The sequence below is a fragment of the Crocuta crocuta genome, unplaced genomic scaffold (genome assembly GCF_008692635.1).
Source record: "Crocuta crocuta isolate KB4526 unplaced genomic scaffold, BGI_CrCroc_1.0 scaffold102, whole genome shotgun sequence".
NCBI lineage: Eukaryota > Metazoa > Chordata > Mammalia > Carnivora > Hyaenidae > Crocuta > Crocuta crocuta.
The window spans coordinates 2,797,916-2,813,953 of NW_027530019.1; the positions used below are offsets into that span (position 1 = coordinate 2,797,916).

The window sequence follows — 16,038 nt, forward strand, 5'->3', positions numbered from 1 at the left end:
CTTTTGTTTCTTTTAAAAAGAATTTTTTTTTTAATCTTATTTTTGAGAGAGAGGGACAGAGTGCTAGAGGAGGGAGGAACAGAGAGAGAAGTAAACACAAAATCTGAAGCAGGCTCCAGGCTCTGAGCTGTTGAGATCATGACCTGAGCTGAAGTCAGACACTTAACCTGCTGAGCCACTCAGGCACCCCCCAGCTTTTGTTTCTTAATTTCTTGTGAGATAAGAATGTTTCAGTGAGCCACAGAATGGGGAAAGTTTGGAATCCTGTCACCTGTTATATTCAGTTTAGTGTCCATGCCTATTTTTTCCTAGAGAATAGGAATGGTCTCTGGTCTTTTGTTTCTGTGATGTTGATGTGACTGGCTCACAGATGTATTTGGTAAACAGGCATTTTCATTTCCTGCAGACCTCACTCTACAGACAGCGCCACACATAGGAAGATGACCCTGTCACTTGCAGATAGATGTTCAAAGACACAGAAGATTAGAATCCTACCAATGGCTGGTCGTGATCCTGAGTGCCAGCGTACTGAAATGATTAAGGTACGTTTGCTAAGCTCTATGCTGGGATTTTGGGTACAGGCACACCTCAGAGTCTGCGGGTTTGGTTCCAGACCTCTGCAATAAAACCAAACAAAGTTTTTTGTTTCCCAGTACATGTGAAAGTTATGTTTACTTCATACTGTAGTCTTTATAAAAAAATTTTTTTTAATGTTTATTTTTGAGGGAAAGAGAGAGAGCATTAGCAGGGAAGGGGCAGAGAGAGAGAAGGAGACACAGAATCCAAAGCAGTCTCCAGGCTCTGAGCTGTCAGCACAGAGCCTGATGCAGGGCTTGAACTCACAAACTGCGAGATCATGACCCAAGCTAAAGTCAGATGGTTAACCAACTGAGCCACCTAGGCACCCCCCCTTTGGAAAAAAAAATTTTATATCATACTGTAATCTGTTAGGTGTGCAATAGCAATCTACCTTAAAAAAAGTTATTACCCTAACGTAAACATATTATTTGCTAAAGTATGCTAACCATCATCTAAGCTTTTCAGCAAGTCATAACCACTCATCACATCACCATAACAAATATGATAATGAAAAAGTTTGAAATATTGAAGGAATTACCAAAATGTGACACAGAAACACAAAGTGAGCAAATAAACGCTGTTGGAAAACTTAGGCCCATAGAGTTGCTCGGCGTAGGGTTGCCACAAACCTTCAATTTGTAAAAAACACAGTGGCTGCAAAGTGCAATAAAATGAGGTATAGCTACATATTAAGAATAGCATTTCCCAAAACTTTGTTTCTTATGTCTTCTTGAGCCACCTTTTTTCTTTCCAGCTGGCATGAACAGGGGGCTGGATCAATTTCCTAAGCATTTGGCAAACGAGAGATGTGGTGATGGACATAAAACAGACACAGGGGCTTGGGTTTTCTCTTACCAGGGCCTAAGGGTTCAGTAACAAACTGGTGACTGAAAGGATCTGAATTTTCGCATATAATTTCAAAGATGATTCAGTGAGCTGTGTCTGGCTTAGAAATCCATGTCAAAAATGAATGGAAATGCTAAAGATGTAGTCTAAAATAGAATAATAGACAGGATGTTTAAGTGGGGACATGCCTCAAGAAGAATCAAGCAAAGAATAGCTGGTAGATTTTAAGGTCCTTTTATAATGCTCTACCTACTAGGTTTTCAAATTGGACTCAGTTGTCCATTAGGCACCAAGCAGTTCTGGGGCATTGTTTCTTAATGATGGGAGTATAATGCTTGTATCAACACCATTGGCCTTTTGTGCAGCGCTTGGTTTAAGAAGCCGAATGCAGCAGTATACTTTCATGCTTTTTCCTCTCCATCTACTCTGATACCTGCTAGATCTCCCCCATTGCCCTGCCTGCTTCACGTGGTTTTGTTCCTTAGTGCAGCAGGGCACAGTGAGGCTAAGGCCTCAGAGCCTTTCTTACCGATCTCGCTGCCAGACTTCTGTCAGACTCTGCCGATGGTGTGGCCCTGAGCCCCTTATATTTTGCTCATGGAGGCAGGTTAAAATCAGTTAAATCAGATTCATAGCAGTGCCTAACTTAATGTGTGTAGGTACATTGGCTTTGGAGCCTGACTTCCTGCTCCAATACCCCCCCCTTTTCCCCTCAAGCCAACAGAGCCGGAGGAACCTTCCAACTCCAGTCTCAGCATTATTGGAAGAGTCCTCTGGACTACTGTACACGATCTCCCAGACTGTCCTCCACTTCTGCAGTTTCCACGAAAATGCACAAGGAATGAACTAGTTTGTTCTTAATCCATCTTGCACTGAATACAACAGTACGACCTTAGTGAAAATTTGCTTCATAGAATGTCTACCAACATACAGTTGTAGGCAGTAATAGAGAGCAATTAAATGAGGAATTCAAAGAAATGCTGTAATCTCTTTGACCTCTCATTTGTGTCTCTGCCTTGTGAACACCAGTGCCGATTGCCAGGCAGAGGAAAGGTGTGAAAGTTCTCCCTTGGGGCTCAGGGACCCTCCCCTACCATTACCTTCCCATCCTGCCATCAGGGGAGATCGGGAGGTCTGGGGAGCTCTCCGGGGTGAGGGGCCCAAACAGGAATATCTGGGCACTGTTGTAGTTTGATGGAGCCTGAGCAAGCCGGGTGTCTGTCACAGGGATTAACAGAAACGGCCTTTCTCAGGCATCCACTGGGCAAGGACGAGGTTCCTCAGGCTGGTTGCTGCTCTCCGGATTCTGACTGACGGGCAGCACCGGGGAGAGAGCAGCTCCCAAGGCCATGTCTGTGCCAGTTCTGATCGGGAGGCTGGTGTGAGGGAGCCTTTTACCCCTTCACCCTCTGTTACCTTCATGCCTTAGAACTAAACAGAGTGATCGCCGTGTGTGGTAACAGGTGTGGGATGGAGACAACTAGGTGTTATCCTTGGCTGGGCATTCATATATTCTTTATTATAAAAGTAGTTTCAAGTGGGCATTAAACTCGTTCATTTTTTAAAGTTCAGTATCTCATTTGCTTCTTTTCAGAAAGAAGAAGAACGTTTGAGGGCTTCTATTCGTAGGGAGTCTCAGCAGCGCCGAATGAGAGAGAAACAGCACCAGCGGGGGCTGAGTGCTAGTTACCTAGAACCTGATCGATACGATGAGGAGGAGGAAGGCGAGGAGTCCATCAGCTTGGCTGCCATCAAAAACCGATATAAAGGGGGCATTCGAGGTGAGTGTGCAGAAGTTAAATTTCATAGTATCAGGGTTCAGGAACTTACCTTTGCATTTGGCCTACTCTGAATGCCCAGTCACTAGACATTTTGTCTTTAAGGAATCCATGTAATAAGTGATACATTTCAAGAGGTACTGAACTAGACATTGCAGAATTCTTCCAGGTGGGTCTGAAAGGGTAGGAACTGCTGTCTTGACCTTACTGAGGGAACAGAAACATTGAGAGGTTGAGTAACTTGCCCAAAGATGGATAGTTAGTAAGAGGACAGTCTTTGAACGAGGCCTGTCTGACTCCTGAGGCATCTGTCTTGGTCACAGTACTGTGTCCAGGGATTTCCCCACAGCCCGCAGCAAGGTGGAAAGCAGCCTGAACTTGAGGTAGGAGACTTGGCCTGGATCCCTGACGTGACCCTGCCTGCTCTAGTCTCAGTTCTGCCTCTCTTCTGTCAGATGACTTTTGAAAAGTTACAGTACCTACCTTCTGTTACCTCATCAGGGAAAAACCAACCTATTAATAATAGTATTTATAATGGGAGGTTGTTTTGAGAATTGAATGCTATAATACATATAAAGTACTTTGCCCAGCACCTGGCACATTCAAGTACTAAATAAGTGTAACCTAAAACCATTGTTATTATTCTTACCAGTCATCAGTTTCAGGCAAGTGACTTCATATCTCTGAGTATCGTGTTCCTTATCTGTAAAATGAGACTAATTTTCCGTAGATTAGCCTGAGAGAGCTTTGGGAACCACCGTACAGTGTAAGGTATACCATGGGTGCCCATGCATCCTAGTTTTGTCCCTATCGAGTGACAAATTTTGAGAACACTCAAATTTCCCCTCTATCCTATATCCCTTTATCCTATAAAACTCCTTTTTCCTTTTCTTGCAGTGACTGCATTTGTCCTGGTGAGCTATTACACCCTTCCTGCCTACCTATTATTTATTTTGGGACTCAGTACGGTGGCAATTTTTCTGTTAGTGCTAATTTCCCACAGAAAAGATTGTGGAAATATACCACATACATACTAAATAAAAACAGAAAAATCGAGGATGTTTTCAGGGAGAGAGATCTATTCGGATCACCAGAGATTGAAAACCCACTTGACAAGTTCATTAGCATTCAGTTCAGCTCCAGGGAAAGGTCTGGAACCAACAAGGGGGTTGGTCTAAGGTCAGCTGCTCTGTTTTAACCCTGAGGTTCACCCGGGCTGGGGCATTAGTGCAGACTATTTCTCATCTCTATCTCCCTTTGAAATGGCCATCTGGCAACAAATGGTCTTCACAGGACTGGGAATCCACCCCTTGATTTGATTTGCAAAGCTTATTTTGGAATTGAGTTATCTCCCAGGAAAGAATGACTCGGGCGTCAGTAGCTTATTCTGGAAGAATAACAGTGTTTTTGTCTTTAGTGACCTTGTACACAGCTTTTTTAATACTTTAAACTGGTCAGATGAACCATTCTTGTATTTCGAGAGGGTAAATGCCTCATTTCATTGTATTAAATTTTACATTTATTTTTAAATCCAAAAAATTTTAATGATTTGTTTCTTGCAAAAAAATACAGAAGGAACTAAAGATATTCATCAGAAGAAAAACTCAGAAATGAACAGATCACTGTCTGAAAGTCACTCACAAATCATTCCTTTGCTTTCAGAGGAACGAGCCAGAATCTATTCGTCAGACAGTGATGAGGGATCAGAAGAAGACAAGGCTCAAAGATTACTCAAAGCAAAAAAACTGACCAGTGATGAGGTAAAACCACATTTGTGCAATTGTAGGGCGTTACCCTGTATGCTTGAGTCCACTCCTGGAATGAAGAAGAATTCATAGCCCAGGAGCACAGACAGATGTTTGTACACTTCACTGAGAAATAAATATAGTGATAGGACCAGGAGTGGCCCAGAGGAGGGTCTGACCCCTGTGATCAGGTAGGTGTTGGAAGGCTACTCAGAGAAAAAGACCCTTTGCTGATGTTGAAGAAAGTGTTAGCTTGTGGGGCACACTGGCCAGATGGGCGCTCTAGGTGGATGGAAAGGCCTGTGAGGAAATGCGTGGGGCCCTGAGATACCAAGGCTTGACGAGAAACTAGGTATCATTCAGTGTGGGTAGATCAGAAGGTTTCTCTCTTCTCTCTTTTGTTTATTTTCAATACATGTTTTAAAAATTAATGGAAATAGTTTTTACAGCAGACAAACCTCTTTTCTTTTTCTTTAGATGAAGTACTATTTGAATACTATTGAATAGTTCAATAAATTAAATTTCTATTAAAATAATAAAAATTATTCCAAAGTAATTTTAAAATATTTTAATTTATATTTTTAACAGTATCCTTTTCAAATTGAAAATACAGATGCTGAGAAATTTTAAGTCTTTTTTTGAGATGTAGTTGACCTGTAACTTTTAGATGTTGTACAATATAGTGATATAGTCAGTACGTGTATGTATTGCAAAATGTTCACCACAGTAAGTCTAGTTACACATAGGTGACAAATTTTTGTTCTTGTGATAAGAACTCTGAAGGTCTGTGCTATTAGCAATCCTCAAATATCTAATACTGACAAATAGAGTCACCGTCCGTACATTCCATCCCCAGGACTACTTTTAGTTGAGCCTTTTTGGATCTTTCTTTATCGTTGGTGTTCTTGAATTATACTGAGATACCTATTTGGTATTTACTTTCTCTTTTTTTTTTTTCTTCAAGTTTGTTTATTTTGAGACAGAGAGAGAAGGGGAGAGGCAGAAAGAGAGAGAGAGAGAACCCAAGTAGTCTCTGTGCTGACAACATGGAGCCTGACTTGAGGCTCAGTGTCACTAAACGTGAGATCATGACCTGAGCCCAAATCAAGAGTGAGTTGCTGAATCGACAGAACCACCCAGTTGCTCCTCCTTTTATTATTCTGATTGCAGTTTGTTCCTGAATGTGAATTCATCATCAGTTCTGAAAATTCCTCAGCCAATTTTTCAGATATTATTTCTGTACTTTTCTTTCTGAAGCCCTGATTAAATAAATGCGCATTACTCCTGTGTCCTCCACATCCCTCAAACTGTCTTTCATGTTTCCCGTGTCTTCGTCTCTGTGCTCTGGGCCATCTCTTCAAAGCTGCCTTCTAGTTCACTACATCTCATGTTGTTAATCTCTGTCACTGAGGTTTTACTTCAGTTGTTTTAGTTTTCATCTGTAGAGGTTTAGTGTCTTTCTCAAATTGGCTGTTGTAAAAACTCCTTCCGCTAACTCGTATTTCCAGTTTCTCCTTTTTATGTCTTAAAATGTTTTAAACCTGTATATATAGTCTTTTATGTCTGGTAATTCCAGTGTCTGAAATCTTACATGTGTAATTTTATTGCCTATTTACTTGCTCTATTTCTTGATGACTGACTTCTCTCGAGTGTTCTGTGATGGAATGATTGATTTATTTAGCTCAGCTTGGTGGGAATTATGAGGCCTAGATTGATGGCTTCCTACAAAGATGATTTAGATTTGCCTCTGCCAGGTGCGTTGCATGTCAGCCATCTGGGATCACTTTCACGTATATTTTTTGGAACAAGGTCTTTTTAGATTACGTGAAAGTATTCTGACTTGTGGTTATGCATTTTCCTGGAATCAGTTACATTTTCTGTTTATTTTTTAATGATGACAGATATTCTGTGACGGGATCATTCTCTGAAAGCAGCTCTCTCATATTATTTGGGACTAGGTTATTTTTTTTCCCTCCAAAATCCTGTTCATTCTTCAAAGAATTCAGTTACATATAACCTTGTGAAAATTGAGAATGCCAATTTTTTCATGTTATTTTTTTTAATGTTTGTTTATTCTTGAGAGAGAGAGAGCACAAGGGGGTGGGAAGGGACAGACAGAGGGAGACACAGAATCCAAACCAGGCTCCAGACTCTGAGCTGTCAGCACAGAGCCTGATGCAGGGCTCGAACTCCTGAACTGTGAGCTGAAATGGGACGCTTAAGTGACTGAACCACCCATGAGGCCCTAGATAGGAACCATCCTAATGATGCTTTTCCAGTGTGTTGCACAATTGACAAACGGGAGTTCTCATCTAAGCAGATGCTGTTTTATTTCCTGGCAAGCAGAAACTGTGAAGGAAAAATTGAGAATTGCCATGGAACTTTTGTTTATTTCTAGTATTCTCAGTAATGAGATTATTAAATGTGATCCATCAAATAGCCTTCTTCCAGGCTGGGAAAGCCTGTAAACTGCCTGACTTAAAAATGCCTCTTGTGAATGCCTCCTAGGTGTCTGTTAAGGGAATTGCCCTCTACCTTCCTCATCCACATACTCTCTGTTAGGTCCCTTCCCTTTTCATGACAACAAAGATTTTTCTTCTGCCTGGACCTCCCACCCCCTGGTCACTTTGTCCTCACTACCCCAGCTCAAGTCCTGGTTGTGGTTACAGTGGGAGAGGCGGGTAAGGCTCACATGTGCTCTAGGTCCCCTCACCCTGTTTGGGCACCAAGCCCCATCCAGATGCCATGAGCTTGGGTGTGCCTTTGAAATGCAGGGGGATTTACAGATTCTAAGTTCCCAGGGAGCTACTGTTATCAGCAGAGGATAATGGGGAAAGGGCACGAGTCTGGATTTGAGTGAATTGGACAGTTGAATCTTGGCCACTTCCACGGCCTTGAACAAGTCCTCTCACATTTCTGCATCTGGTCCTCATCTCTGCAAAGGGATTTATGTTTGCCTCTTGCAAAGTTGTTGTAGGACCATAACATACAAAAGTGAGTAGCACAGTAATATGTAATATCTGAATAGGAAATGCTAGTTTCCCTTCCCCAACAGGGTCAAAGTTACAAAAAAGTAGAAAAGTAGCTTTTTCTCCTCCCTTATTTTTGGAAGCAGTTACAACTTTAGAAAACCTAAATAACTTGAAAGGTAGAATAATGGGTAAGAGGAGACCCTGTGGAAAAGGGAAAGACCCAAGTGGAAAGAAATACAAAGACAGTGAAAGAGAAAGGATCACAGTCCATCCTCAGCTTTCTCTTAGATGGAGCAGGTGACCCACTGAGAAGGACTACTTAGAGTGTGGTACCTGGTGGTCTGGCTGCTCTCCCAGCTGTCCCTCGTGGAACCATCATTCCCCACATTGGCATCCCTGCCTTACCTGTTAGAGGCCCTTGCCCTCTGTCTCAGAGACTGTAGGTGACTTGGAACGGCATGGCCCCAGATCACCCTCTAGTGTAGGATATCTCAGGATTAGGATTTGGAATATATTTCCCTAGAAGCCTTTGACATTCTTGGTGTTAGTCTCTTATACTTTAAGACACTCTTATTTATGTATATTCTGGAGTATGTTTTCTGTTAAATAAACTTTAAATAAACTAGTTTATCAGTATGAAAAAAATTAGGCTTATAAACACTTACAGTTAATTATAGTTAGTTTTAAAGATAAATTGTTGGAAGATCGCTCCATCAGAACCATGGGCTGCCTGTTGTTGTGTCAGTACGGACATGCACTCATAGCTGTGGCAGCAAACCTCGTTTCAGTGTCACAGGAGTAGTTCTGTCATTTTTTGAGTGTACATGTGCCGCAGGGGTTTTCTCCACACGGTTCAGCGTGGCAGAGTCCCACTTGTTTACCCTGCACTGGCCTTTCCCAGCCTCAGCCTGTTCACTCTGGTTCATCTTTGAGGAAGCTAGTTAAGCAATTCTGGACTGTCATATTCTGGATTATTTAGATACGGAGATATTTGAATTCTATCTGTAAAAATTGTTTTTAGATAACTTCCTGAATTGTTTCTATTAGAATATTGTACATGATTTTTAATTTTTTTGAGAGAGCACATGCAAGCAGGGTAGGGGCAGAGAGAGGGAGAGAGAGAATGCCAAGCAGGCTCCGCACTGTCAGCACAGAGCCCGACTGAGGGCTTGATCCCAGAAACCGTGAGATCCTGACCTGAGCCAAAATCCAGAGTCGAACACTTAACGGACTGAGCCACCCAGGTGGCCCAACATTGTATATGATTTTAAGTAATGCAAACTTGTATAATAGACCTTTAATTCAAATATTTTTTTAAAAAACCTTTATGAGGTGAGTTTTTAGTATATCCAAAGCAAATCATTATTTTAAAAAATTGATCATTAAAATATTAAATTTTAGGTTATGAAGAGGTGAACTGCTGAGGAAGCAGGGGAAAGTGTAATCACCAGATCATTGTAAAAATATTCAACAGGACAAGTGGTTATACAGGCGTACTTCTTAGGGAGAGCCTTGGCCCTTTCCAGGGCGAGGTAGTTTCTGGTTTCTGCATCCCCTTCTGCATGTACAAGGCCTTCCTTCCAAGAGATTGGTTATAATTGCTTAGCTCTTCCTTGCAGCCCTGAAGTTGGGTTATTTTATAGTTAGTTTGTAATTTACTCCAGATAGTTGTCATTTTTTAATACTTCTAGTACTTTGTAGATTGGGGAACTGGCCATGACCTTCACCACTGGCTTTATGCATCTGGTGAATGTTTGTATTCTAAAAATTATTTTATTTTGTGTTTTCAGAGGATCATTCAGCTCAAAGCTACTTTTGATAAACCTTGTAACTATTCTCTGTTGACTATGAGGTTTTTTAAAATTTTCTTTGTTTAGGAAGGGGAACCTTCTGGAAAGAGGAAAGCAGAAGACGATGATAAAGCAAATAAAAAGCATAAGAAGTATGTGATCAGTGATGAAGAAGAAGAAGATGATGATTGAAGAAAAATATGAAAATATTTTATGTATTTTTTTGTACAGTTTATTAAATATGATGTAAACATGAGTTATTTTGATTGAAATGAATTGATTTGCTTTTGTGTAATTTTAATTGTAATAAAAAATTTTTTAAAGCAAGTCTCCGCTCAGGGAATCTACTTTTCCAAAAGCGAGTTGATTTTTCTGTAAGCTTCACACGAAGTCTCAGGTTTCAGTGAATTTCTGCTGCTCTTTCCCTCCCCACCCCTCACAAAGCAGCCTCCTGGTAAGGGCCTGGTGAGGCAAGTGAGGCATCCTTCTGGGGTGCAGAGCTTTAAAGGCTCAAAACGAGCCTCTGTCTTTGTTTTAGTTTTCCAGGGCCGCTATAACACAGCACCGCAAACTGGGTACCTTAAAACCGCAAAAATGTATTCTGTCACAGTTCTGGAGCCTAGAAGTCCTAAGTCAAAGTATTGGCAGGGCCCGGCTCCCTATGAAGGCTCTAGGAAAGAACTTCCTTGCTTTGTCCTGGCTTCTGGGGGCTCCTGGCAGTCCTGGTGTTTGGCAGCGTAACTCCAGGCTTTCCTTGGTCTTCACATGGCACATTTCCCCTCGTGTTTGCTCTGTGTGTCTGTGTGTCTCCACGTCTTCCTCTCCTTATAAAGACATCAGTCAGTGGGCTTAGACTAACCCCCTCAGTGGACTTAATTGTAACTAATTACATCTGCAAAAGCCCGAATGCCACATAAAGTCACACTGGGAAGTTCTGGGTAGATATGAACTCTGCGGGGCATTGTGGGGGGGGTCCCCTGTTCAGCCCACTGTAGTAATCAAGATAAACAATATCACTAACATTTTAAAAAATTGGAACTACTGTAAAAATCCATGATGAAAAGATGTCATTTTCATAAACCGCCTGTTGGCTGGAATTAGGGCAAGGCAGCTGAAGCGAGTTATACAAGTACAGAGCTGGATGGATCCTCACTTTACTAACAGTTTTGATATTTTGTTCATGGGTTTTTCACACGGAGTTTTAAAAACATGGTGCTGCAGTTATTATCTATCTTGATGACTGCGATTCTGGCACCCTTTTTTTCCACCCACGGTGGGTCTCACTTGTTGCATCCCTGTCCTGGCCCTGCTTTCTCACAGCATGATGCCTGAGGTCCAGAGACCAGCACCCCAAGAGAGGGAACCAGGGAAAAGCTGTGTGACTTTTTTGAGGTTTTGTAGCTAGCATGGAAAGTCACATTGAAATCCGGCACATTCTGTTCATTAAAAGTGAGTCACTAATCAGAGGGAAATTGGACTCGACGATTGGAATGGCAAAGAATTTGCAGGTATGTTTTAAATTTACCACACACATATGTGTCTTTTCTGTGGTGTTCTACATACAGTAATTAATCTTTCCCTTATGGATGGATTCCCCCCCTAATTCCTTTCTAGTGCTGTTGGTACAGTCTGGATGTGGTGGCTGTGAGAGGCTTATCCTGAAGCCCAACAACCAAAACCTTCAGTCTCCTGCTGTTTCTTGTTTTACCAAGTTGAAACTCCTGTGCCTGGCTTTTTTATTTTTTAAGTTTGTTTATTTTGAGAGAGCAAGTGAGCAGGGGAGGGGCAGAGAGAGAGGGAGAATCCCAAGCAGGATCCAAGCCGACAGCACAGAGCCCAATGTGGGGCTTGATGGTACGAAGCACAAGATCATGATCTGAGCCAAAACCAAGTGTCAGATGCTCAACTGACTGAGTGACTCAGGTGACCCTACTTGTATATTTGACCAGTAGGCACGTGTGACGGCTATTAAGCTCTTTCATTCCAAACCTACCCTTGTGTACCAAGCTTAGTGATGCTGGGCCAAGTTTCTGTAATCACATTTCGTCTTTGCCAGCTGCCCCCTGTTAGGGGGCGCTGGAGGGAAACTGGAAGACTGGATAACAGAGAAGAGATTGCTCCTTCCTGTTTGTTTATGGAACTTTCTAGGGGCTTCCTGTCAAGTTGCAGTTTTCCTAAGAGGCCCACAAACACTTCTTCAGCCTCAGGAGAGGCAGTTTTTTCCCATAGCAGCTCTGTTCAATTTGCAGATTTACCAACACTTGGAGAGTCAGCTTCACTATACCTGCCCCTCCCAGAGGCATCAGGGCCAGCTGGAAACTTCTCTTCCTCAGGTATGAGCTTCAGCTCCATAATGTAAGTTTTTAAGTTTAATAATTCCACCTCTTCCCTTTGTTCCTTCATTTCTAGGAGTGCAAACCTAAGTCCAATTTTTTTTAAATGCTTTAAGGTTTATTAATGTTTAAGGTTTATTTTTGAGAGACAGAGCATGAGCGGGGGAGGGTCAGAGAGAGAGGGAGACAGAGTCTGAAGCAGGCCCCAGGATCTGAGCTGTCAGCACAGAGCCTGAAGCAGGGCTTGAATCCACGAACTGTGAGATCATGACCTGAGCTAAAGTTGGACGCTCAACCGACTGAGCCCCCCAGGCGCCCCAGTACAATTATTTTTAAATTAAGTTCTGTATAGATAACTGGTGTGTTTTCTCTTGCCCAACTTGGACCTGACTGGGTAGTCCAGGAAACAAATCCTCAGAGAGGTGATTGGTAGGTTAGTTTGGGTTTAAATGCTGATCTGAGCTCCTCACCGACAGGAAACGGGATTGCTGGTAGTCGTCCATGGTGTGGTGGCAGTAGGAATCAGATTATCCCCTATGTTTGAGGGCTCTAATGGCTGCTACACTTGTTAGGCAGTAGTGACGAGTATTTGGACTGTGGTGTGGCATGGATGCTTCTGAGTGCCTGGAGGATTTACAGAAGACAATTACAAGCTTGGGTCTTGTAATATTCAGGTCATACAGTAATTAGTGGTCAGAGAACCAATGAGTTCATGACAGCCCTAAAAGAATCTCCTGTCTCATAGTCAGAGGGCTGAGGTAGCTGGGTGTTAAGAAACATTTAATTGTGCGATGGCAGAATTAAAACATTAGTTGAATCCACGACTTCTTTTTTTTTTGTAATTACTGTGTTTTATTTTTTTGTAATTACTGTGTTCTTTTTTTTTAAATGGTTTATTATTAAATTGGTTTCCATGTAACACCTAGTGCTCATCCCCACAAGTGCCCTCCTCCATGCTCATCATCCCCCTTCCCCTCCCCCACATCAGCCCTCAGTTTGTTCTCAGTATTCAAGAGTCTCTTATGGTTTGCCTCCCTCCCTCCCCCCCACCACTGTTTTTCCCCTTCTTCTCCCCCACACTCCTAAGTTCCTCCTAATCCACCTATATGTGCAAACATATGGTATCTGTCCTCTGCCTGACTTATTTCGCTCAGCATAANGTTCTTTTTTTTTAAATGGTTTATTATTAAATTGGTTTCCATGTAACACCTAGTGCTCATCCCCACAAGTGCCCTCCNACATGTGCCCCTGTGCATCAGCACTCCTATATTCCTTGGGTAAATTCCTAGCAGTGGTATTGCTGGGTCATAGGGGAGTTCTATTGTTAATTTTTTGAGGAATCTCCACACTGTTTTCCAGAGGGGCTGCACCAGTTTACAGTTCTGTGTAGGAGGGTGCCTGTTTCTCCATATCCTTGCCAGCATCTAGAGTCCTCTGATTTGCTCATTTTAGTCACTCTGACCGGGGTGAGGTGGTATCTCAGTGTGGTTTTGATTTGTATTTCCCTGATGAGGAGGGATGCTGAGCATCGTTTCATGTGTCTGTTGGCCATCTGGATGTCCTCTTTGGAGAAGTGTCTGCTCATATCTTCTGCTCATTTCTTCACTGGGTTGTTTGTTTCTTGGGTGTGGAGTTTGGTGAGTTCCTTATAGATTTTGGATACTAGCCCTTTATCTGATATGTCATTTGCAACTATCTTTTCCCATTCCATCGGTTGCCTATTAGTTTTATGGATTGTTTCCTTTGCCGGAATGCACAGCTTCTTAAAGTTTCTCACGTGAAAGGACATTGATAAAGAAAGAAGCTAGGAGTGGGGTGTCTGTTTGGACTCAGCTGAAGCTGACAAACTCGATTTCCTAGTCACTCTGAGACTCCCTTTTTCATGAGAAGAAGTTTGCTTCCCTATGTCTGAAGAAACTGGCCCTTCCTTGCTTGAAAATGCTGTGATAATGTCACCTGGGGCAGTTCCTGTTCTCAAGACTCACCCTATTGCATGCGGTCTGACCCACTTGTTACCAGAAGACCCATTGCTAGGATCTCCTCAGGGTCTGACAAAGAAAGCACAAACTCCCAACTGAGGAAGAACTAGCTTACACACCAAAAGAATGACAAGATTTTGCTGATACAGGGAGAAGTCTAGAAAATATGTGTGGACGTATATTCTCAGAATGTGAGATGAAGGATAGACTTGCATGGGCCAAATTCACTGGTTTGGGTACACCTATGTATTCTGGATTTGATGTGTTAGTGCATGTAGTTGGTTGGTTATCCATGACAAACTCCTGGTGGCCTACTTGCACAAAAGCTTCCCTGGCATTATGTGCAGGGAATCCAAAGGCTTCAGGAGGTAAGAGTGTTGGAATAGACATATCTTGTGTTACCTGCAATACCACAGCTCACCTCCAACTCTATCCCCTGAGAAGGCCAGATTAAAATAAGAAACATTTAATATTTACAATTTACGAAGGTCATGATTGGCTTAGCAGGGTAGTTGTGGCTCAGGGTCTACGATGAGGCTGCCATCAAGGTACTGGCTGAGAATGCACTATCTCAAGGCTTGCCTGGGACTGAAGGATCTGCTTCCAAATGGCTCACTCTTGTGCTGTTGACAAGAGGCCTCACCTTGTTGCCAGGCGAGCCTCTCCATAGCAGCTTGATTGTCTTTGTGGCAGCTGATTCCTCTAGAGCAGGTGACCTAAGGAGAGAAAGAGCAAGGCAGAAAAGCCACAATGTCGTGGCCTAGCCCCGGAAGTGAGGCTGTATTCTATCGATCTTATGGACCAGCCATGATACGTGTTGGAGGAGATGATTCAAAGGGCAGGAATGCCAGACGCAGGACCACCAGAAACTATCTTGAAAGCTGGCTGTCACAGCAACTCTGCCTTCCACCAACCAATCTGGCCACCTTCCGTCTCCAGAGACACTTGACAGGCTCCTGAGGGCCAGGCTCAGGGTGCCAGTTTGAGGTTGATTGAGTGGAGATTTGGCTTATGAATCTTGGAAGATGTTGCAGTGATGGGCTGAGAAATTAATACTGTACATTTTCTCCTAACACTGAAGGTTATAGTAGTCCCATGGATCTGTTTGGAGACATTGGCGACATTTCTTCAGAGAGCGATGGGGACAATGAACCACCTATTCTGGGGCAGCCTGTTGTAAGTACACTCACTAACCTCAACAGGTCCCGTTGTTCAAAGTTAAGAAACAAGCTTCAAAGGCTGACAGGTCTGACTTCTATGGGGAGAGGACACTGATAATTGAGTAGCGGTCTGAAACATCTGACAAATGGGTGACTCTCTCAGCTGTGTTGGGAATTTGTGGGTATTAGAGGGCACAGAATAAACTTCTCAGAATGAGGTTGATGCCAAACTTTAGGGTCTAAGCTCTGAAGACTCATAATTTGAAAACCTTTGACTTAAGTTTTTCTTAACACAAACCTGTACCAAATAAGCATGTGCTATTTGACTTTCTTCTCTGATTTTTTTTTTTTTGAGAGAGAGAAGGACAGAGAGAGAGAGAGAGAGAATCCCACCACAAGGGGCAGAGAGAGGGAGAGAGAAACAGGGCACGAACTCACCTGAAACAGGATTCAAGCTCACAAACTATGAGATCATGACCTGAGCCAAAGTCAGATGCTTAACCCACTAAGCCACCAAGTGCTCTGTTCTCTGATTTTAATGGTTACTCAGTACTGAAGGGTTGTACAATTTCACAGTTTTTTTTTTTTAATGTCTTATGCAAACTAGATATGCCAACAAAATAGGTATTTTTTTTTCTGGTCATGCAGGCTAACAGGTCTTGTTTCCCAAGGTGATATTCTTGGGAGAGAGGATGAAATATTAGGGAGAGACCTGGGCGGGTTGCTGACTGCTTTATTCTGAAAGTGGTGCCTGAATTTACTTCCTGTCATACCTGCATCTGCCTAGTGTGGAAGAAGAGCCAGAGCATTTTTTTCTTTTCTTTTTTTTTTTTTTTTTTTATAAATTTTTTTTAAC

At 42.5% G+C, this 16,038-nt stretch overlaps 1 protein-coding gene across 2 annotated transcripts in view; it reads left to right on the forward strand.

The window, feature by feature from the left end:
- LEO1 (LEO1 component of Paf1/RNA polymerase II complex) overlaps positions 1-9,961 on the forward strand; it is a 35,529-nt gene extending 25,568 nt beyond the window's left edge. The window contains exons 9-12 of one of the 2 annotated variants that reach the window (XM_077764393.1): positions 407-542; positions 3,020-3,206; positions 4,866-4,963; positions 9,798-9,961. In XM_077764393.1, the coding sequence (XP_077620519.1) occupies positions 407-542; positions 3,020-3,206; positions 4,866-4,963; positions 9,798-9,902 (526 nt within the window). In that variant the 3' untranslated portion in view covers positions 9,903-9,961. The remainder of the gene's footprint in view (positions 1-406; positions 543-3,019; positions 3,207-4,865; positions 4,964-9,797) is intronic. The other variant, XM_077764394.1, reaches the window with a different exon arrangement.
- The last annotated feature ends 6,077 nt before the right edge of the window (positions 9,962-16,038 follow it).